Source organism: Zerene cesonia, unplaced genomic scaffold, assembly GCF_012273895.1.
Source record: "Zerene cesonia ecotype Mississippi unplaced genomic scaffold, Zerene_cesonia_1.1 Zces_u002, whole genome shotgun sequence".
NCBI lineage: Eukaryota > Metazoa > Arthropoda > Insecta > Lepidoptera > Pieridae > Zerene > Zerene cesonia.
Genome location: NW_024045132.1, coordinates 796,581 through 820,059, shown reverse-complemented (window position 1 = coordinate 820,059; position 23,479 = coordinate 796,581). Strand labels below are relative to the sequence as shown.

The 23,479-nt window shown below is 31.6% G+C and overlaps 1 protein-coding gene across 1 annotated transcript; it reads right to left on the bottom strand.

Annotated features, from left to right (window-relative positions):
- Positions 1-13,205: 13,205 nt before the first annotated feature.
- On the bottom strand, positions 13,206-14,514 carry LOC119838361 (ommochrome-binding protein-like). The gene is made up of 2 exons (XM_038364283.1): positions 14,401-14,514; positions 13,206-14,107 (listed from the first exon to the last, which is right to left on the bottom strand). Exon 2 carries the CDS (start codon positions 14,105-14,107, stop codon positions 13,259-13,261), a length of 849 nt encoding a protein of 282 aa, XP_038220211.1. The 5' UTR covers positions 14,401-14,514; the 3' UTR covers positions 13,206-13,258.
- Between the last annotated feature and the right edge of the window lie 8,965 nt (positions 14,515-23,479).

Here is a 23,479-nt window from a genome sequence, read left to right as displayed (position 1 = left end):
ATAATTCTCAGGCTATGTTAAATGAAAAGCAAGTTTTGGGCGCCAACTGCATTGGACTTAAGCTTGCCACCCGCTGTGTCAAGTAACAAGATGAATTGTTGTCTCTATTCTCTAATTTTTCTTGTTGTGTAACTATTTATTTCATCATATTACTCAGGAGTACTTTTGCATATGAGTGGAGGCAGAGGACCTGGTGAGTCGTGGTCTAAGGGGTCTAAGGGGAAAAGGGGTAAGGAGAGGATTGATTGAGGGAATAAAGAAAAGGTCAAAGTAAAAAGGATAATAATACTATTTTTTCACGACCACCTTCGCTGGGGGTATGGTAACGATGCAACCTATCCCAATTCGTGTCGAAGCGTGCTTGACTCCTACATTCAAAAGTACTGTAGTGTATATCAAATAATGAAAGATTCTTCATTCGATTTGGCAGTTATATAAAAGAAAAAAACATTTACGCCTGTTTTGATTCACAAAAACGTCTGTTAATAACCGGTTATATTGATAATCAACGTACGTTTTTATTGCTAAAAGGAAGTAAGCCGCTAATTTAAAATCGCACAAGGTCTACCTTCGTCTGAGCAAAATATTGTACATTAACGTCAATATTAAAATAATATTGATGACCTTCCCCTTTTTTTGCGTGAAGAAATCTTAAATACCCATGGCCCCCGGGATGCCGGATGTCGGATGGGTGTCGGAATCTTACCGACTAAAACCCCACTGTGTTCAAAGATCAAAGAGTCGTTTAAATTCACTATCAAAATCAGACATTTACGAGTATGCTTTTATGGTAATTTTCGATTTAAAATTTTTTTGATATGGTCATTTTAAATAACGTTTTTATAATCATTATTCGAACCATTGTATCTATTAATCATCTGGAACGATGGGAACGAAGGATGTTTTTGTTATAAGGTTTTTATATGTTATTACGTATGCGAAAACTTAGCAAATGTCAATGATTATAAAGAATACTCACGGGCGTAGTCAGACTTTGATCTTGGTGGGGATTAATAAAGCGAAACTATAAATGTACATTAAATAACCCGTTTAATGTAGAAAAAAAGCCAGTGTTAGTAATAACTGTGTTACGGGCTTTATAATCCCTCACATTTTTATAAACATTAGAAGTAACACTAGGTTTTACTATAATTAATGCAACATTATAAGAGCTTTTTTTGTTATTATATGCTTCAGAGATAAGAATATAAGTTTGATAAATGACTTAAAATTTCCACAATGTTAATTATAAAATAAAAATGATATTGTGAGGACGTTAAAAGTTAATGTTATCCAAAGGTTTTGAACTTTTATCGAAATATTATGTTTTCTCACCTACACTTTTATCAAAGCCAGGTCGAACAATAAGGTCGATGCAATTCTATGAATGTATATAATATTATGAGAATGTTAATCTATATGATACATGATTAATAATACAAGTTAGGATACGGAAACAAAATAGTAAACGCATCTACGATAGGGGAAATATTTTTATTTTATTTTATTTTATTCAATAAGCGAAACCCAAACATTAAGATGGAGAAGTAGTCGTATGATTGAATTTCGTGTACACACATTAATTAGGAACTTTTTTTATAAATCTATTACTATTAGTATTTATATCTATTATTATTCAGTATTTTTACCTATTTTTGCACTACTTTTTACAGAATGATTGAATGTATACGAATATTGCTAAACTGTATAATGATTTATTTTTTCATTTTCACAACACATTTTAGCAATAGTAGTACAGAATTTTAATTTTCTTTCAAAAATATGAATTTTAATGATATTTTCCAGTGAATCCCTAGATAAAACAAAAATAATTGTGTGAATTCAAACCTTTCGTAAATGCTTTTCATATCGTGAAAATCAGGTTCTATAGCATCTCCAGATGGGTCCATTGATAGCACTGTATTGAGGGACTCTGATAATAAAAAAGCAAACTTTAAAATGTTTCTCAAAACCCCAAAGGGGTGAGTAAATGAAAATATAATTATAACAAACAAAACTTACAAAATAAATGTAACGGGCGATAAAGGAATGTAAAAAGCTTTATTAAATAGAGGCGTCTCGGTCGGTAAATATGTAAACAATAGAGATTGTAGATTATTATAGACTAGCGGTCCGCCCTGGCATCGCCCGTTACACATATATAGACTATAGCCTTCCTCAATAAATGGGCTATCTAACATTGATAGAATTTTTCAAATCGGACCAGTAGTTCCTGAGATTAGTGAGTTCAAACAAACAAAAAAACTCTTGAGCTTTATAATATTAGTATAGATATGGCAATAGCGTATTCAAATACCTATAAATAAACAATTAAATATCGAAACTTTCTCATAGTATAACTAAAAACTGCAATATAATTAGACCAGCTGTTTTGGATAAAAATGGCAATATATATTTGAACTAACATTCTCTCACCCAAAACCTTATCACCGTGTCCGTTCCGTTGTTAGTAAAAAGACTTACTTTATATTTCCCTGTCCGGTTCCTTTGTTTTTTAATTGAATAAACATTATTAATTAGGTTGTCGGATAATTAGGTCGTTTCAGATTGTAAACATTTCAAAGAATTTACTTTGTTTTTAGCAGAAAAATATCCAATGGGAGCACAACTGTTACTGTTTTTTATTGAATTAAGTACAAATACAAAATGAAATAAATAATACACCAAAAAGGACAGTGCTTGTTACGGATAGAATGAAAAATGGAAAAATGTAAACAAATTTAGTAGGAACACGAATACGACGATATTGCTTCCTGCAATATCAATCCTGAGTCTAATGCACCGAAGATAAACAAAAAGGATAAAACATAGGTTTGTTGCGTGATGGACTAGCTATTTCCATGTGTCAACTAGAGGAAATGGAAGCCACGCTTCAACTATCACACGTGATGCAATCGTCAACTTCGGTTATATGTTATTTGACGTTATTGGTGACATGAGTAAAAACTATGTTATAGAGTGTTAAAGAGGTTATAATAAAATGTATTATGGGTGTGTCAAGATTTGATTATTTTTTTTTATATAAATTGTGACTGTGTAATGATTCTATACAATCGAAGTCAGTTTTAGAACTGACTTGATCTGACTGAATAGAATTCTGGTTCAAAAAATAAAATGCCTATCTCTTTAGCTCTCTTTAATTAGCTATTTTATTGCTTGTTTATATTTATTTGAACAATATGTAAAATTTAATTAATATACAAAATCAGTGGTGGCTCAGTGGTGAGAACCTTTTTTTTTTTTAAGTGGGGAAATCTTGCATAGATACCCACGGCCTCCGGAGATAAAACCGTGGGTTATGTCGGATTCCTACCGACCAAAACCCCACTGTGTTCCGTCGAGCCACTTAAGTGAAGGGGCCACGGGAGTTGATTAAAATTCGTCCGCGACCCCTTCGGCCAGTGGTGAGAACCTCGGACTTCAAAATCGATAAGTCGAGGTTCGAGACCGGGGCGAGCGTGCAGGAAATAAATTGATTTTTCAATTTATCTGCACATGTGAATTACATCACCACTGCTTAAAACGGTGAAGGTAAACATCGTGAGGAAACCGGCATGTCTAAGAATCAAAAGTTCGAAGACATGTGACATCTGCCAACCCGCACTTGGCCAGCGTGGTGGATTATGGCCTAAACCCTCATAGGAGGCCTGTGTCCCAGCAGTGGGAACATATATGGGCTGATGATGATGAATTAATATACAATGAACATACATGCTCAAGTTATTTTCAATAAATACATAATAAAATAATTGTGTTATATTTCCTATAAAATATTTCGATAACAATAACAGTTATGTATTTTGCTACTAAATAATTCATACGAGAACTCATAACAAAGGAGAATACTTTCGAGTGAACAGAACTATATATGTAGAACAATAAATGTAATTTCGATTGCACTGAAAATTCTCCATGTGTGAATACTCGGAAATTAACGCCATGTGTCGATGAACACGACGCATTTGCGACCGAATGACGAAACATTTGACATTGGAAATGAGGTTTCCACTCACATCGCCTATATATTAATGAAAGCTCACATTGCAACAATTTTAGTCAGTTTTCTGTCAGTTTACCGTTAGTGCTAACTGCTATGCAGTGAGCGATTGAGATAATTATTTTGGATGCAGATTAATTTCATACATAGTATTTTCTTGTGTTTGATTTTACGCGAGTATTATGCATTTAGAAATTAAAATCAGTCCATCAGTTAAAATCAGTCTCCCCGTGACCACGCTCACTGTAAAGTCGCAAGTGTTCGAAACGTCGGGTTAATAATATAATGAATAAATCGCGTTTAAAATTCGTTAAAAAGTTTTTAATTTCTAATATCATACATTTTACTTTCTCCACGTATTGTTTTCACTATAAAAAACAGCGCAACATACATACATTTTGATATTCGATTAGGGAGACGCAACAATAATATGAAACTCCGAACTAAATTAAGAACAAGATAATTAAATTTCCTAACAAATGTATTACAACATGTTTTGTTTCTGTTGTCGCCATCGTAAAAGTTTTGCAACTACCGAAAATCACTTGCTAAAAAGATTTACATCTATTCAACTGAAAAACATTGTTTTGGTCATATAAAAGCTTCTTTGCGAAAGAAATTTAAGCAAATTAAGCAAAATCTATGGATTAATTTTGTTACGTGAACATCAACATTTATAAACATTTAAAACAGTTTTATATGTGGGAATCGAGCACGGTTCCGCACGAATAGACAGATCGCACCTAGGAAGTTCCACAACCCCATAAGAGACCGGCGTGAAATAGAAGCATATGTTTCGTACGGGAACCGGAGGCCTTTTCCTCACCCGCTATGACGTAAAAAAAAATTGAAATGTCAGATTATATATTCAAAAATATTTTTGAAATATCTGTATATGAGAAATTTTGAAAGAATAGAAAAAATTTGATCACGAGGATCAAATTTTTTCTATTCTTTCAAAATTTCTCATTTATAAAGCATTTCAATGCTATAAAACTAAAAATTAAATGTCTGTATATAATATTCCGTTTTGCCTTATACTCATGCAAAATATGATATTTTTAGGTGCAAATATTTATCATAGTTCATAATGATATATTAAATAAACACATACCGTACAATGGTGTTACATAGTACGGTATGTGTTTATGATCAATTTAAAAGCAGTACCTGGTTGACCTGGTTGATATTTTTTTTTTTGTTTTTTTATAAATTGTGTTTTTTGGAAATGATATTTAAGTACGAATTACATACTAATAAAATGATGAAATATGAATAATATTTTTCGATCTTACCGACAGAATAATAAAAAAATATGAACTGATTATTTAAAGAAAAAAATCGTGAGTGCAATTAGTTTGATATTATATTAGATACAAATACTTAATTTTTTACAGTTTATCAATCAATCAATTACGCAAGTGTATATGTATATTTATGTCATCACAGTTTTAATTTTTAAATCGGATTTTAATCAACCTCAAAGCAAACACTCATTGACTTCGTTACTTAACAACGCCATCTGCTGGAACTTTAATTATTCGCCAAAAAATAGTATTATTATTCGCCAATAGATGTCAGGAAGAGTCATAATAAATTGGGACTACTCAAACGCCTCCTATTTGTTAAAAAAGTAAGTTTAAGTCGATAAAACACGAATAAAACACGAATATGACATTTTCTAAAAAGATTCCTAGCTAGATCGATTTATCGCCCCCGAAACCCCCTATACACTAAATTTCATGAAAATCGTTGGAGCCGATTCCGAGATTCCAATTATATGTATATATATATACAAGAATTGCTCGTTTAAAGATATAAGATTTAGTAAAGGTGTAAACATTCCCTTACAATAGCATCATATTGATAACCTTTAAAATTCACACAGGGCCTTCAAACGCAAATCCTATTAATAACAAACTGCAAGCCAAGCGTGCGATTCCATTTCTCGATTGGAGGGAATTTTCATAATGTCTGCACTATTCCGGATATTCACCGTTCAATATTCACGTCCAGTGTACCGACAGCTTTACTTCCGCGCCCCTAAATTAGATATTCCTTTCCAGGAACTTCGACATTGGCCTTTGAATACTAAAAACGTGACCTTTGTGAAACGTTCAATCGTTTTTCCGTTACAATTGAATGACTGCCTAGCTGTTTCTTGTATGGCACATAATTTGTCATTTGTTTCAAACTAATTTTGAATCTTTCATTTATAATAATGTAGCTCAACTTAGGTAAATGTTTTCTTTGTAAGTTTTCCGAATTTTGCAGTTATTATCGTAATCGAAGCGTAGATAAATTCAATATTGTATGTTATATTAAACTCGACAATCCTTTTTTTATAACATGCCAAAATAATTATTTAATGTGAAAATACTTTTATAAAAAAGGCCAGGAAGTTTATCCTTAGACTGTCATGTATCAATTGTCAAAAAAATATTAATATGTAAAAAAAGTTTTATTGACTCAAAAATAATAGATTTTGGGAATATGTAGCCATTAAGCAATTTTCAAATAGTCATAGCACATACATTTAGCTGGAAACGAAACAGCGATTCCTGTGAAAAAATATACGTTCATTCTTTGAACAGTTGGTACTTTTTAAAGTTTATAACTCAAAGAAAGTGAATTGCAGAATTGTTTCGATATGACATGGGGATAGTGTGTGCAAAGCAATTTCTGTTACCGTGGACTGTTTTTCGACACAAGTAAGACAAAATAATTAAACAATATTACAATTCTCATAGTAACTGAACGTAAGTGTGTTTTCTTTTGTTTTATAAGACAATCACCGCTGCTGTGCAAGTAGGCGATAAGAAAACTATACTTCCGAAAAAAGAATTAATACTTCACGCGAATTTTCTTTCTTTTATTGTTTATAATTTCGGTCTTTATTGTAGATAATGTCATGCTCATATAATTAATTTAATAATTTAAATAAATAAAGAAGTAGTAGGTTCCTCAAATGATACGGTCACCTCGTCTACAATTATCGGTAAAACGTTAAAACGAAATAATCTGTTGGAATAGTTAAAAATGAAAATCTACTAGGAGTAAAAAGGCCTTCTTTTCTTTTAATAACTGCGCAAAGAAAAACACACCCCTTTTGCGTCATCACAAGGAGCTAAAAATAATAAAAATAAAATGATAATTAGGCGATAAAATGCATCGTACGAATAAGAATTTTAATATAACAAGCAGACCCAAACCCTATCGAAAAGTGCTCAACGCAAAGGGCGAAAGGAATTTTCTTTTCTAGAATGGATTCGAAGCTTATGAATGAAGTATGCATGGATTGATTCTATGTTATATTGGATGGATTCTGAATGAAACAAAATTAAACAATAAAAGCTAACTAAGTTCTCTTTTTATCAAACTATAATTTCCTTTATCCAAACCACTAGTTGAAGATTAATTGCTTCTAAATTATCGTTCATCGCGCAATTATTGCGGAACCTTTTTGTCGAATCACCGTAAATTCATCCATTACAGCGCCATAAGTTATTGCTTGCATCGTCACGAAAACTTATAATAACAATTTCACTCATTTATTTTGCCAAGCTGAAAGATAGCTTTTGTTGAAGACTTCGCGGTTTGATTTTTCATCATAAATTAAACAATTTTTTTTTCTTTTTGACCTTTCCAAATAAGCGTTTAATTCTTTGTTTGTCTTTGTGAGTTTTTTACTTCGGCTGAGGGCTATTTATTTCCAGAGTGTGATTGAGAAATGGCTTTGGCACGCTCTGTAGATCTGTATACAAACACATTGACTAATATTCGACTAATAATATTTTGAAGTAAAAACTTTTTGTCTCCGTTGAATAGTTTCTGGTATGGGAAAATTCGACGAAATATGTGAGTATTAATAAATTTCAAATATTTATAAATATTTTTCAGTCACCGTCTCCTTCACTCCTCATTTAACAACTTTATTTATCAAAAAATCTTACCCAAAGGTTCCCTAATAGGTCTCATATTATTTGTTCTTAGTTTTTTTTTCATTTTACGTTTGCTTTACCTTAATTGGTGCTTAATGAAGCGTGTTATTATTATTTATTAATATAACGGATTATTTGTGTGCTATGCAATATTCGACAAAAATCAATCAATGCTCGGGGGTTTTTTAATTATAATTTACTTTTTTTAATACATTATATAAAAATTATTTCATAAATGCTTGTGTACTAGAGCCTCACTAAGTAACTGGTAGGTAACTATTGGACGCTAGATTGTAGAAATTCGAAATTCTCGCACTTTCTTTGAACACATTTCTCACATAAGAGAACTTCGAATGCATTAAAATAATTATATCAAATGTTTACATTTAGCTACTTCTAAAAAGTCAAATTGCTATTTATCAGTTACCTTGAATGGATTGAAATAAGAATTAAAAATTGAAAAGAAAACGTTCATTAAAACTTCCATTTTCAGGAAAATTGTTTATTTAAGAAATTATACATTTAAGAAATTTTCTTGAATGTTTGTACATATGCTTTTGTTGAAGACTCGGCGCTTAAATTAGAGAATTTATCTATTAATCATTGTTGTTGAAGTAAATTCTAAACATAATATGTACAATAAATTATATAACGAGCTAACCCACGCAACTTTGTCTGCTATCAAATGCTTTTGTATGTGATAGTCGAGCACGCTTCGGCATGAATTGGGCCAGCTCGCACCGGGGAAGTACCACACCCTCACAGAAGACCGGCGTGAATTAACATTCTGCTGTGTTTCGTTCGATGAGTGGGGGAGCCGGTGGCCCATATCCTTTTCCTTACCCTTCCCGGTCCTTTCCTTTATTCCTCTCGACAATCCTTTCTTAATCTCTTCCCAATTTAAAGTCGGCAATCCACTTATAGAGGCGTAAGGTCTGCAATGGATTTTATTCATATTTGCCTCTACAAATATTCATGGGCGGTGGTAGCGCTCACCATCAGGCGTCTCACCAGCTCCATTGCCGACTGTGTCATAAAAAATCAACATTTTCATTGCTATTCCGCTCCTGAAGTATGCGGAGTACCGCATGATGTTATAATAAAATATATATGGCTTATATATTCAACTAATGGACTACTGAGATAAGTGCATTCAACAAAACAAACAAGAAGTCGCTTTTGCCATAACATTTCAGCATTACAAATTGCAATATTAAAACCAGATTAATTTTTACTTGCAAAATGCTGAAAAAATTCATTATAAAATTTAAAACGTACGGGACATTTTTACTAGTTTAAACATGCCATAATGACTTTTTCTCCATGCAATTAATTGAACGCGATGAATCATAAAGCTCAACATAAATTTTACTACAAAATTTTAATCAACTTCAGTAGGTAAGTTAACCTTAAAAGTCTACATCGGGTGGGCGTTGAACAATTTATAAATGCCACAAACGCACGTAGGCAGAAAAATGAGTTATTTTTCACAAAATAATTTACAATCCTCATTCAATTAGCGCTTAGATCTATCACCATCCGTCATACTATTGATTTGTTATAAATAAACGGCGCACTTTCTCACCGGATGAAACTCCGATTCCATAAGGTATATTTATATGGCAAGGTGCGGTGTATTTATAAAATTGTATACAATTGTACGTATTATTTATAGTTGTGTTGAGTCCTGAGCTATTAATAAATATTTATAGCACTTTAATAAATTCACAAGTGGATTTAAATAACCCTAATGGTGACTTACATCATCACCAACAACGTAGATAAATATTTAGTATGATGTTTTGTACATAGCGCCGCGGTACCTCGATAAGAGAAGATACGTCATAACAGAAATGAAATTTTTATCAAGTATAGAGGAAAAAAGGTGACAACACAAAAGAATTATTCATAAAGCTTTCCAGTTTGCTGGCGTCTGGCATCTGGAGTCACACGGCTACCGAGCATCACTAAGCATTAGATTTTTGCTTGGTAGGTATTACTTGTTAAGATTTGCGTTCACAATTTTGATCTTTTCGCTCCAGTGATACTTCTGACCATAAATCATATTAGATTAAATCCTTATTCATAAAGGATCGTAATCATACTTGTCCTGAATATTAAAATGTAATAACGCAGGCTTTGTTAGTAATCCCTTTGACCTTCCGTGACAAGCTTTTGTATGAATTTTCTTTGTTCCTGCATTTCATCGACAGATGTAAAACTAATGAACGCTGCTCGTAGGTGTAGCTATTTAATCAGTTTATCGCTTTTCTAGATGGGCAAAGATCAACCTTTGGCGCTCTGCCTGTTAAATTAATTTAGATTTTATGGCTAACTGGTTATGTATATATATATACCACGGACCAAGCATTGTACTGTCATAAAGACAGTCGAAAAAGATTTCTAGTTCGGTCAAATTAGGACAAAACATAAGAAAAAATTACCATCCAATTGAAAGGGAGTAAATTTTTTCCAAATTGATACAACAACTTTTCAAAATCTCCCAACAATACAGTTCACAATACAGGTTTACTGGGGGACAAAGATAAAAATAAGCTTTTTTCAATAGGTAAGTTTAATCGCAAAATTACCTCAACATAAAAATTTTAGATCATAAAATCAACACGTTTTTTTTTATATTTAGCACCCGAATATAGTTATGGTAACAAGTAGCTAAAAGATTTACGCGCGCTAATAAGCAATTATTTTTGTTTGCAAAGCCGTTGTTATCGGTAATTATTTACTTCCTTCAGATTATCTCAGCAAAAGAAATAACACTAATTAGAACAAAATGATTAAATATATGCCATTATATGCGATGGAAGTTTTATAACTACTAATACATACAAATAAGAAACTTTTATTATTCTGGAAATAATTAATCTAATCAAATCACTTATTTCCTCGAGGTAAAATAATTGCTGTCCCAACGTAACAACGTATTTCGTTTTATTAAAGACATCATTTAATTAATGAATATTTAAAGGTGTTTATACAATACGATATTTATTTTTATAATAATCTATACTGATAATCAAAAAGCTGAAGAGTTTATTTGAACGTGTTAATCTCAGAAATTACAGGTTCGAATTGAAAAACTTTTTTGATTTCCTTAGACATTTATTGTGAAAAACTATAGCACAGACATATTAAGCGATACAAAACCGAGAGGGGTACAATTATTATTTCATAAACATATTATTATTTCCGCTAAACAGGGCACGACATGATTTTGAATTAATAACAGTTATTCAAATTTATACAGAATCCTTGCAAATATACTCATATATTTAAAATCTTCCTTCCTAGAACTGCTGTAGCACTATAAAATAAAATTATTAAGTACCTTCTATCTACCATACTTAAAATTCATAAGAAATTAAGAGTAATAAACCCTTTTAAGTTTTAGTGCAGTGGTGGCTCAGTGGTGAGAACCTCGGACTTCAAAATCGATAAGTCGGGGTTCGAGACCGGGCGAGCGTGCAAGAAATAAATTGATTTTTCAATTTATCTGCGCATGTAGATAACATCACCACTGCTTAAAACGGTGAAGGAAAACATCGTGAGGAAACCGGCATGTCCGAGAATCAAAAGTTCGACGACATGTGACATCTGCCAACCCGCACTTGGCCAGCGTGGTGGATTATGGCCTAAACCCTCATAGGAGGCCTGTGTCCCAGCAGTGGGAACATATATGGGCTGATGATGATGATGATGAAACCCTTTTAACAGGATTTTTTTGTTTAAATACACTAAAAAGATAAAAATAAACATTCGCTTTTAATGTATAACGTAATTTCGCATTTGATAAGATTTATATGAAAGCTTGTCGCGAGATTTACTTGTGTAGATAAACAAGTAAATTCCATATTTTGACATGGATTATTTCTGAAACCGAAATTTTCAAACTAAATAAATAAGAGTACTTGAAAGGTATAATATATATTATATTATTCTAATAATATTAAAAAGCATACGAGTGTGTTTGAATGAGTTAATCGCACCAAACTGGTTTAGTGCCTATATAAAATAGATAGATAGATTAAAAGTTTATTAAAAGAACACAAAAAATACACCACAATTACAATACAAAAAACAATTAAACAAAGCTATATGAACACCTAGAGGAAAAAATAAATAAAATAAATCACCTACAGCCCATTAGACTTTCCCATTTTTCTTGTATTTCCCATTTTTATGTTTTGTTCGACCAAAAATATTAATCTCGCAGAAATTTAGACTCGTATTTACAGAATAACACATTCCTTTTAACAAAATTCCCTTAAAAAATTAAATTCCTCCGTCATATTCTGAAGGTAAAATATTACAATAAATATTCCTAGCCAATTATTACTGTAATTTCAAAAAAGCAATTGTTAATTTTATAGCTAGCTCATGAATATGAAATGACAAAACTTGTCTTTGATTTATGTGGCTAATATTGATTATCATATTAATATACAATAAATTAACAAAGAAATCTCTTAAGAATTGTCACGTAGATAGAACTGGATGAAATTTTACGGATACATAAATTCTCTTACTATGAAACAATAGCCGTAATAAAAATGTCTGCAACACTAATAGGACAGAGAGTTCATTTGATTTTCCTCACAATTACTTCGGTCTCGTCAGAAGTTCATCAGTCATTCCGCTGACAAGACAAACGATTTCATTCTGTATATTAGGTATACCAAGGGGACTACTTATATGGCGATTCCAACCCAGTAACTGTCACTTTCGTTGCTTGGACAGAAATAAATCCCTGTTGAAAATAGTGTTTTGTCGTCTTGGTCATTTAAACCGTTCATACATATAATATATTTATAAAATAACCTTATATCTGGGTCAGTTGTACAATAAATTGGTTAGAATAATACACACAAACAAAAAATATCTAATAATGAGTTTCTTTATGTTTATAAACAGACACTGTACATTTGAAAGTGAATTTTTGTAGATTATTTTATATGCATAATTTATATTGTGTACTCGTGTTATAATGATAGCTTTCATTATTATTAGAACGGACAAAATTATAAAATATCGATCAAACTTTAATTTAAACTTTCATATGTTTAAAACATTTATTTATAAACATCACTTTACGTTTATTTTTCAATAACTGAATAAAATATTTATAAATTCCAGTTGGTATTACGTCAAATCAGTCAAGTTAAGCTTCAAGAAAAGAGCTAATAAAGAATACATCTTAGCTTTGCTTGTTTTCCCTTTAACACAATAAAAGAAAAACCAAATTAATCAGTTTTATTATAATAAAATAGTAAGAAAGATTTGATTAAACTGCAAAGGAAATTTTGTAGTCTTCTACAGGACATAAGTTTTTAGTTGCTTTTAATCTAATGATACTGTCGTAGGATGCATATAAAATATTTCCATCTGCTTCTATTGCGACTCCATAAACACTATCAATTTCTGCTATTCTCTCCACTTCCTTTTTATCCACGTTAATGAAGAAAATACCATCAGGTGTTGAGAAAAATAAATTCCCGTTGATATCTGATGTAAAACCATTGACATTAAAGTCTCCTACATAATCAATTAAGCCATTTGCCATTTTATAGAAAAACAAACCAGAGGAGTTTGAAAAGTAAATATTTCTATAATTGTCTAGACCAATTAAAAAGGCTCTTGTATTTCCCAACTCTGGAACCTTTTCAAATTTGTTGTTCTTCAATACAAAGGCAGTTTCATCAGGATACCTAGAATAATATAAGGCATCTTTATAAAACAATTGCCAGATATTATCATTAGTTGTGTCTAAATGTTCAGCCTTCTTGGATTCGTAATTGTATTTATAAATACCGTCTCTTCCTCCTAAATACACGATATTTTTCTTACTGTCCACTGCGTTTGCAAACCCTCCACTGATTCCGGGAATGTTTCCAAATTCATTCGTTTTCAAATTAATGAATGCCGATTCAAAAACGTTCTCTCCTTCTGATGAATAACTAAAAAACACAGTATTTGTATCGTAGTCGATGGCCAGTTGGTAGGGACTCGTCACCTCAGATTTTAACACTTCCTTTTCATGTTTAAAATTATGTACGATGATACCGCTACATTTGTCTTCTGTATATCGAGATTGAGCAAGAGTTAGAACGGCTAGGAGTATTAAAAGCTTCATCTGAAAAAAATGTTTATTAATAAGTAGATAAATAAGAGCACGTTTTATAACAAAGTTTAACATAGCTTGAGAAAATTGATTGTTTTTTAATAATACACAGTCAACGTCATAAGCCACTTATAATAGAATAAGACTTGTGACGGAGTATAATACTGTCTTATCTTTTACACCCACATACAACAATATTTAACATTATTCTAATATATTTATTGTATAATATTTCGCATTTAAACGTTATCAACGTAGCATTTTTAACTACGCACGTATATTATAATGTTTTAAATATTACTCACATTATCGTTTGAGGAGTGTTTCTTGCAATACTTACAATAACACACTGATAATACTCAGCATTGCTTATAAATATCGATGATTCGAATAGCACAAGGATAAACACTGGGTTATGACTTTAAGACGAAAGTGGTCAAACGTGTAATTATTACAAATTATAATACCCAACAAATATGATAAGACTATTTGCTTATGAACAAACAACAATCACTAATCAATACAAAGTATGATATATTTTTAAGGGCGTGCACTCGTTATTGTACCATTACCACAATAATGAAACAATAAAAACAGTCTGTACAAATGTATCATAGGTGTGTCATTGTTTAAGTATCTATTTAATAAAACGTTTAAAACCCTGGGTAAAACCTTACAACAATAATTATAAAGCGATCACATGGCTATAGATAGTAGTCACATACAGCGGTGATCAAAACATACTGAGCATAGAAACTATGTATGGGCGATGAAAATATCTTCAATGGGAAGTGAACCTCACACGCGGGTCCCATTTCCCATTTGTCCGTACATTATACGGTCATTGGAGCATTACAACCCTTTCTATTTACATTGGACCTAATAACCTAAACCAATCCCTACTCATTTTAACGTTACCGTGAATAACATTATTTACTCATAATTTTGAAATGTTAATAATACAGTAGAATAAATGAGTGGGTACGAAGAATTTGTAGGCTGTGGCTTTGAAATAAAAAGAAAATTTTCTCCACTTAAATTGTACGACCTCCAGGACTAGATTATTATATAATTTTAAGCAAATTCTTTGGGTTGAGAGTTGTCATTGACTACGTTAAATGCACTATGTAGTACCTGTTCGTCATCATAGTGAAGAAGTAACAGCATGTGCAGGGTGTTGCAATTACAATTATTATCTTATTTTTAATGTATGGTAGGAGGATTCTTAGGTTATGTTTTTATCAGGGAATTTTTGTATGTCATGTCATGTTATCTTGGGTCAAATGGCTAAAGCGTCACAATATTATGATCGTTAGGTATCTACAAAATATGACATTTCTATACGAATAAAGACATTTCATTGCATTATACTCCATTATATGTACGTGTGTGAACGTTTTGTTCCTATGGATTCTAGAGCCTAATGATTTTTCTTGTTTAATAAAAAAAATCAACTAGCTTGCCACCCGCTACTTCGCCTGCGTAATTGAAGGAAATTCTCATTGAAATTAATTTTTTCATCGCGGTTAAAAAATAGCCTGTCATTCTCTAGCCTCCACACGACGTGATAGAAATGCACACAAACACACTTTCCCATATCTCTCATGATAAGTAATTGAAATCAGCTACAGTAATAACATCAAACTAAGGCGGGATTTTGAGTCTTCATTAAAGAAATCTTTTAATCTTGCTATATAAGACTTACATGGAAATGAAGATAACTTCTTAAATTTTATGTTTGAACAACACAAATATTAGTAAAATTACGTACAAAATGGTACCAATTCTATAATTGTGGTTGGTACACCCAAAAAGATAACCTTGGATTATTGAAAGCTCGAACAGACATTATAATTTGCACTAATTGCAACCTCTTGGTTTAGGGAACATCAGTTAAAAAACATATATAATTATTTTCTACAATAATAACGAATTAGGAAGGTATCTACCACAATAATATTTAATCATGATTAAGAGTTAACTCAGAGCAAATAAACTTTTGCTCGTCCCAATCGGCTACCAGCTCCAGAATATAATATTTCAAAGTAATAACTAACCAGTTATCCTAATATATCCTACTAATATTATAAATGCGAAAATTTGTGAGGATGGATGTATATATATGTTTGTTACTCTTTCACTCAAAAATTACGCGGGTGAAACCGCGGGGGGCAGCTAGTTTACAATAAAGCAGTAAATCTTAATACAATTAATCCTTACTTTGAAATTATATCAATTAAATATAATTGTATTAATTAGAAATTAAGATCGTCCCTACTTCAAATAGAAAATTAACATTTAATATTTATAACTTTGTCAAATTTAATAAATTAATACGCCTTCAGAAATGTTAAAACGAGAGAAATACAAAAGGGTATATGCTTATTATGTAAAATGATTTATCAGTTAAGTATAGAGTCTGTTGATTCAACTTTAATTCAGCGCTTATTCACTAATCGGAGTATTTTGAAAAAAATTCACTCTAAAACAATTTTTTTACACCTATGTCTCCACGACGCGGACCGGAGTTCAAAAAATATATTGGAATAAAATTATAATAATGTAAACTTCAATGCAAACTTAGAAAAGACGCTTCTGCATTCCGTTCCCATACTTACCCCGTCATCAGCACTTTAGCATGAAGGCAGAGCCGCAATTAACATAAAACGAGCGAAATGTTTATCTTTAAGAATGTATGTCTAACTTAAATAATGTTTTTTTTTGTTTGGGGCAATATTTTAATCTACGGGTATAATTATTATAAAAGAGAGAAGTAAAGCAGCCCATTTATTGAGGAAGACTATATGCTATATACTATCATGAACAACGTGAACGAAACCGTGGAGTTCTAGTGATTGATATATGACCAAATATTTTGATGATTACATGGTATCAAACCTTTTTGAGTTATATAAATATTTACTTAAAGAATTTTTTTTAATAAGGAATGGACAGAAATGAGACAGAATCGTTTTCTTTACATATGGGCTAGGTTATTTCACTTTATAGAAATATTCAAATTTCTCATCTTTAAATTTGGTACATAAATGAAAAATGAACGCGTTTAAAACATGCAGCAATGCGTATTTCAAGAAATAACCATCCATATTGGACCAAAAGCTTTTAGAGATCTAGCTGAAAGGGGTGCATCCCATTTATATTTCTGAAGATCAGGCTTCTGTAGACCAATTTATATAAGATTCACTCATATGAAAAATATTCCACATATAAGGGATATTAAAAGATTATAATGCATTTAGTTTTTAATATTTTATGAAGTGATAAAATAAAAAAAATATATATGTTTAGAAATGTTTGATTATTAAAATGCCTCAAAGAGTACATCATGCTATTAACTTTAACTCAATATAAAATAAAAAAAAACATTGCTCTATTTTTAGTATATGCCGTTTAATCGAAGGCACAATGGCAATTATATTCACGATTTTGTACAACAACTGTTAAAATATACATAATACATAGCGATCTTTAAAAAAAATATTATCAGAATTCTCAGAATTTCGAAATTCGGGGACGAATTGAATTGTTTATCCAATATGCTGTTAGGGCAGGGCTATGAATGCTGATAGGGCAGAACGTCTACCAGTTATTAAATTAAACCTAAGATTGTAAGATGTATGGGACTGTTATTTTTCAATTATTCCAAAAAAGAACAATTGGCTATCATAATTTTTTGGCCTGTTCAAACTTCGGCAGTAATGTTTAAACATTTAGTATGAAAGCATCTTTAGAGAGAGTACACTCCGCGTTTTCATGAATCATATCTGAATGACACTTTCCAACGTTGAATGCTGCATATTTTGCCCCTGTTCCACATTGAAACATTTATTTGCCACTTTCTACAATACCGTATCTCCCTGTTCATTCATCTGTGATGACGGGTGAAATATTATATTTGTGTATACCCGGAGTGTCCGCATAATACTCCAATATAAATGAAATATACAAACTGTAACAATGTAAGCGCCAAAATGTTCAATATGATGTTATTAAACGTTAATATATCTGTGTTCAATTATGAAACTAGATACCAGTTATAACTTGGGATATAAAAATTATTATTATTATTAGGGATAAAACAAATCTCGAAAATGACCGTTTCGTATAAGTTTACACCATTGAAAAGCTCTGTCGATGGTAGCGATTGTCAAAAAATGCCGTGTTGTTTTTTATGTGTAGATTATGTGTTGAAAAGTAAATAATATGTGTGAGTGGTTTTTTATGTGTGTGAGCTAGTAGAAGCCTAACTCCAATTTTGTGGGATCGCAACGCTTGACCCGCGGCCGCTATCTTGAGAAAGGGTTTCGTAATTTATCTCCTAAATTAGTAATCCTACAAAAAAAAAAAAAAATTACCACACATAACTTGTAACAAATTGAATTAAACTGTATTATTGTTACTTTTTGTTGAAAATTTTATAGAAAAATAGACAGAAATGAGTTAACATTTATAAAGAAATTTTCTTCATATAATCTAAAATACTCTACATCAAAACAATTATGAAGAAGATTAGCTTCAACGATGAATTTTTACTATGTTTTTTTTCTTGTCAATTAATATCAGTTTTATAGCGCTCACAGCGTTCGAAGCATTTTATAAGATGAGCGCTGAAAATGTATTACTGTGTCTTTATTTGCTTATGTTAAATGTGCACATAATATCTGGAAGAACATATTATTATTAAGATATTTTTCATATAAGCCGGCAATTGATTTCTCGTTTTGATTGATGGTAAGCGGTCGTCACCGCCCACGAAGTTGTTTGCAGAAGTTGGACGACTTTTCAGAGGTAAGAGACGAGGTAAAGACTTACTATTTGAATAAAGGAATGATCTGACAATGGTGAGAAAAAGATATATTGTGCTGATATCCTTTGGGAGTGTAGTGCTTTGTCCGGAGTTGGTCTAATTCGTGCCAAAGCATGCATTATTTTAAACCGATATGGTCAACAGCAAAATTGTTAAAACGTTATTTATCACTTGTTACTGTTTACAGGCCTATTCAAATTGTGTGTGTTATTTTTTTATACAAGAGCGAATAAACAAGACACAAAAAAAGATAAAGGAATATTTGTTCTGAAAGCCGGAGTATTCAGCAGTATAAGAAGTTACGAGCTACACTATATTGAAATCGACTTGCATTGTAGTAAATTCACAGCACTGAGAATCCAATATCGCGATATTATGAGTATTTATATTCAAATAAAACTCAAAGGTTTTTCATTGTTAGATTATTTTGTAATAAAATAAAAATATTTAAATAAACTAGTCTATTAAAAATGAGATACATTGATTACATGTTTTTATGCAACTTTTGTAACTTTAATTTTTTTTAATGTGTCTTACATTAGCCACAAACAACAGCATTGGCATACAAATATAGGACGCAAAGCTAATTATTTTCGTCAAATAAATAACAAATATAGAGATTTTTAATTATGATAAATATTTGTACCTAAAAATATCATATTTTACACTAGTATAGGGCAAAACGGAACATTACGTGCAGATAATCCAAAAATAGTTTTGAATATATACGGTGACATTTCAATTTTTTTGTATGTCATAGCGGGCAACTGAGCTGGTGGTTCGCCTGATGGTAAACGATCATCACCGCTCATGAACATTTGCAGAGACTCAGACCTCAGAGAATGGGCTGCCCGCTTTTAAGGGATAAGGGATAAGGAAAGGATTGATGACTGGAAAGAAGGAATGGACTGGGAAGGGCTAGGAGAAGGAAATAGGCCTCCGGCTCCCCCACTCACCGTACGAAACACAATAGCAAGCTATTATTTCACGCCGGTTTTCTGTGGGGGTGTGGTATTTCCCCGGTGCGAGCTGGCCTAATTCGTGCCGAAGCAAGCTCGACTCCCACAATAAAACTGTAACGTCATAATATATACCTGCACCTGCAATTTAGCCCGCAAGGCACTTTTATATCTTACAATAAAAGTATATAAATCTCTAATCAAACCTTCAATGGCAAATTAAATAATAATTAGCAGTTACATTCTTCCACTAGCAAATAATGGTATAAATTATGAAACCAATCTTTTTCCGATTAAAACTAAATAACCTGTGCAAGTTGCGATGATATAAAATAAATGTTCTATTTGGTATGATTGGAATTTTTCATCAACACCTGGAACACTCTAAGCGCCTGTCAAAATACGATTGGACGAATTGCAATGAAGATTTATTTACTGTAAATAATTGTATTGAATTTTACGCTATTCGTGTTTCAATACGATATAGAATTAATGTAAATATAATCTGATAAAACCACACGCATTACTACATTTTAGGTGGTAATATAATTTCATATTTAACAATTTCATGTTTGTTATAAATAGGAACGTAGTTAAATATTATTAGAGGAAACTTTATGTTGGTTTTATAATTAAACAAGTCACGCACTGACTATGCCAGAGTTAGCGTGTTTCGACAGTTTTCTTTTCTAATTCATTATCCTATTCCCAGTGAATACAAATCCATCAGACTAAACTCTAAATTGGAGAATAAATGAGATTACAGGAGTATTTATGGAAATGTATGACATTCGCTAATTTAATTTTCAATTTTTAATAGTTGTCCACCCAAGCTATGGGTAGAATTTATTAGCCACATAACATTGTTATAAAATCTATAATTTGTAACTACATTCTTGCAAATAATCCATTCAGGTATTGTTGAGTAATAAATGATTTAACTAACACAAATTTTGGTATAATTTTGTGGATACGTATCCGAGATTTAAATCTACCGTCCGTAAAAGAACGGTCTTTTACACAACTTATTCTTTGATTATATCCAGATGGTCACGAGTAAAAACACCACACGACCGAAAATGTCTTGTGACAAATGTACAAAGAATTTTAGTTACGTACCTTATTGATTTTATTTATCGCGAATTGTTTCTCGTTAATAAATACTTGTTGGAAAGCATCCGAGGCATTGGACAGGAACATTTTGTTACCCGACCCGCACCCATTTATTATGTAGGTTATCCTAAACCGATCTACGCTCTGAACTGCTATTGGGCACACTAGTTTAGATAGCGTATTTTCTTTTATTTTATTTATATTCGATTGTTTTCTGCCTTTGATTTGCTTGTTCGCTATACTAATTAACTATTTCGTAGTCTTCGAATTTCAAAGAAATTTAAACTAATTAAACCAGGCTCATTATAAACTTGAACCACTATTTTCACATGTAAACGCCTTCCTTCCTTCGTAGAATAATTGAATGAGTATCGTCTTAATAGCTATATAAACACAAAATAATTATTTTAAAACATCTAGCATTCTGCTCGCGGCTTCGCCCACATAGTCAAAAGAAGAAATAGGCAGTCCGGGGGGTTTCTTTTTCCAAAATAGTGTTTGAATTGTTTTAGCAGAGTTGTTATCGCATTTATCGCAGTAGTCGTTTTAAACGAGCATAATATAATAAGTAAGTTCGTCAGGGGCCGTCAGTAGGTGGATTTTTCTCATATGTTATGAAAAAACACAAAAAAATTATTGACTTAAAAGTGAAACATGCAGAATCAGACCAGAATGATTAAGCATAATTTAATAGGGCCCGGTTCATTTCGAAATAGCTATTTCTCAGTGTTAATTGCCATGATGCCAAGCGTGATGAAGATGTTACCCAGTTAATGGATCTGAGGAAAGCTCTCGTTGTAAATCAAGGAAATTTATGACTACTTCTACTTAACCAGTATCACTTGTATTACAGTATTTAGGACGTTCGTATATAATTTACCATAATACACTTTATTCAATATAGACACTACTGCCCAGTTTGATATATTTGTTATTTGATGATAGTTTATTTTTATGACCTTATAATCATACTCATACATCGATACTAGCGGTTTCACGTGGTTTCACTCGCGAATGAAAATTCAACCAAAAAGAAGTACTTCTTTATAATATATGTTATTCTGTTGCATAAGCTACAGCACCTCTACTTGCGTGAAAGAGAATCAAACTAATTTCTGATGTGAAAAATTATTAACACTTCCCAATAAATAAATACATAGACAATAACATATATCACAGATATTTCAAATATTTGCCAAAAAAAAAACAAAAAATAAAAAAAAAAACAGTTCAAACGACAGTATGCTAAAAATCCTGCTTAAATTTAAAAACCTCAGACTAGCTAACAACCTCACTTTAAAAGAAAATTGGAAAACATCATTCTGACTTTCAATTACCATTCCACTGGACCAAGCAGTTAAACTAAATTGAAGTTGGTAATTTGGTATTAATTTGATACTTGAGTGAATTAACTATCAGCACTTCAATGAGGGAAGGTGAAAACGGTGAAGTTAGTTGGATTCTTATTTATTTTAAACTGGCTTGTTGTTATAATGCTGGAGCTGTATGCACGAATTGAGATCGCGTATCATAAAGCGGAAGGTATCACAGCCCCCACAGAAGGTTGGCGTGAAATTGTAGTATGTTATGAGACTGTGTTTCGTATAATGAGTGAGAGGGGCAAAGGCCCATGTATTTTTTGTTTTCCTTCCCAATCCTTTGTTTTATTTCTCCCATGAATCCTTTTTTTTTCCTTTCCTACTACTATATTGGTAAATGGTTAGGTATGACAATTTATAGTAACAAACATAATTGATTACAATTATCTATAAATAATAGCTAATTAGCTATTGCTAAATATTTATGATCCATAGCGATAATAAAACCGTAAATTCGATTCATGTATACGAAGTTGGTCAATACATTCATTTGTTTCATTCATTCGTAGATAGCTAATATTTGAAAAAAATATTTGATAGCCATGTAAAATATGAATCCAGCAAGTTACATTTCTTATTCGTCGCCAATCTTTACATGCTACCACTGCAGGGATACGGGTCTCCTATGAGAATTTAGTATATTATCCACCACGCTGCCACATGTCATTAAACTTCCAGTGTCCTCAAGAAGTTTTCATTGAGCGTTTTGAATAGAGGCCACTGGAATAATTTATCTGCATAAATTGAAAAATCAATTTATTTCTCGCACGATAATTTGGTCACTAACCCCCACCTTTTCTTAGACACTTTCAATAAAAAAAAACAACATAAAATGCAGGTTAAGTTATAAATCAGATTTTGAATTATTTTTATCACGACGTCTAGAATGTTTAAAAAATACTAGAAACTAAAAGGGATAAAATATAAAACAAATTATAAGTAAAAATGTCACACTGAAATACAGTGTTTTGATTGTATCGTAACCGCAAGTTGGCAACAATACAAGCATGAAATGAGAAGTGATAAATCCTTAACACTATAGCAAGTAAAAATAACATTTATGTTAAACGCATTTTATTTTGCTTTCCAAAAGAATGAGCATGAT

Coding starts and splice junctions, on each gene's coding strand:
- LOC119838361 (XM_038364283.1), bottom strand. CDS start 14,107: ATGAAGCTTTTAATACTCCTAGCCGTTCTAACTCTTGCTCAATCTCGA.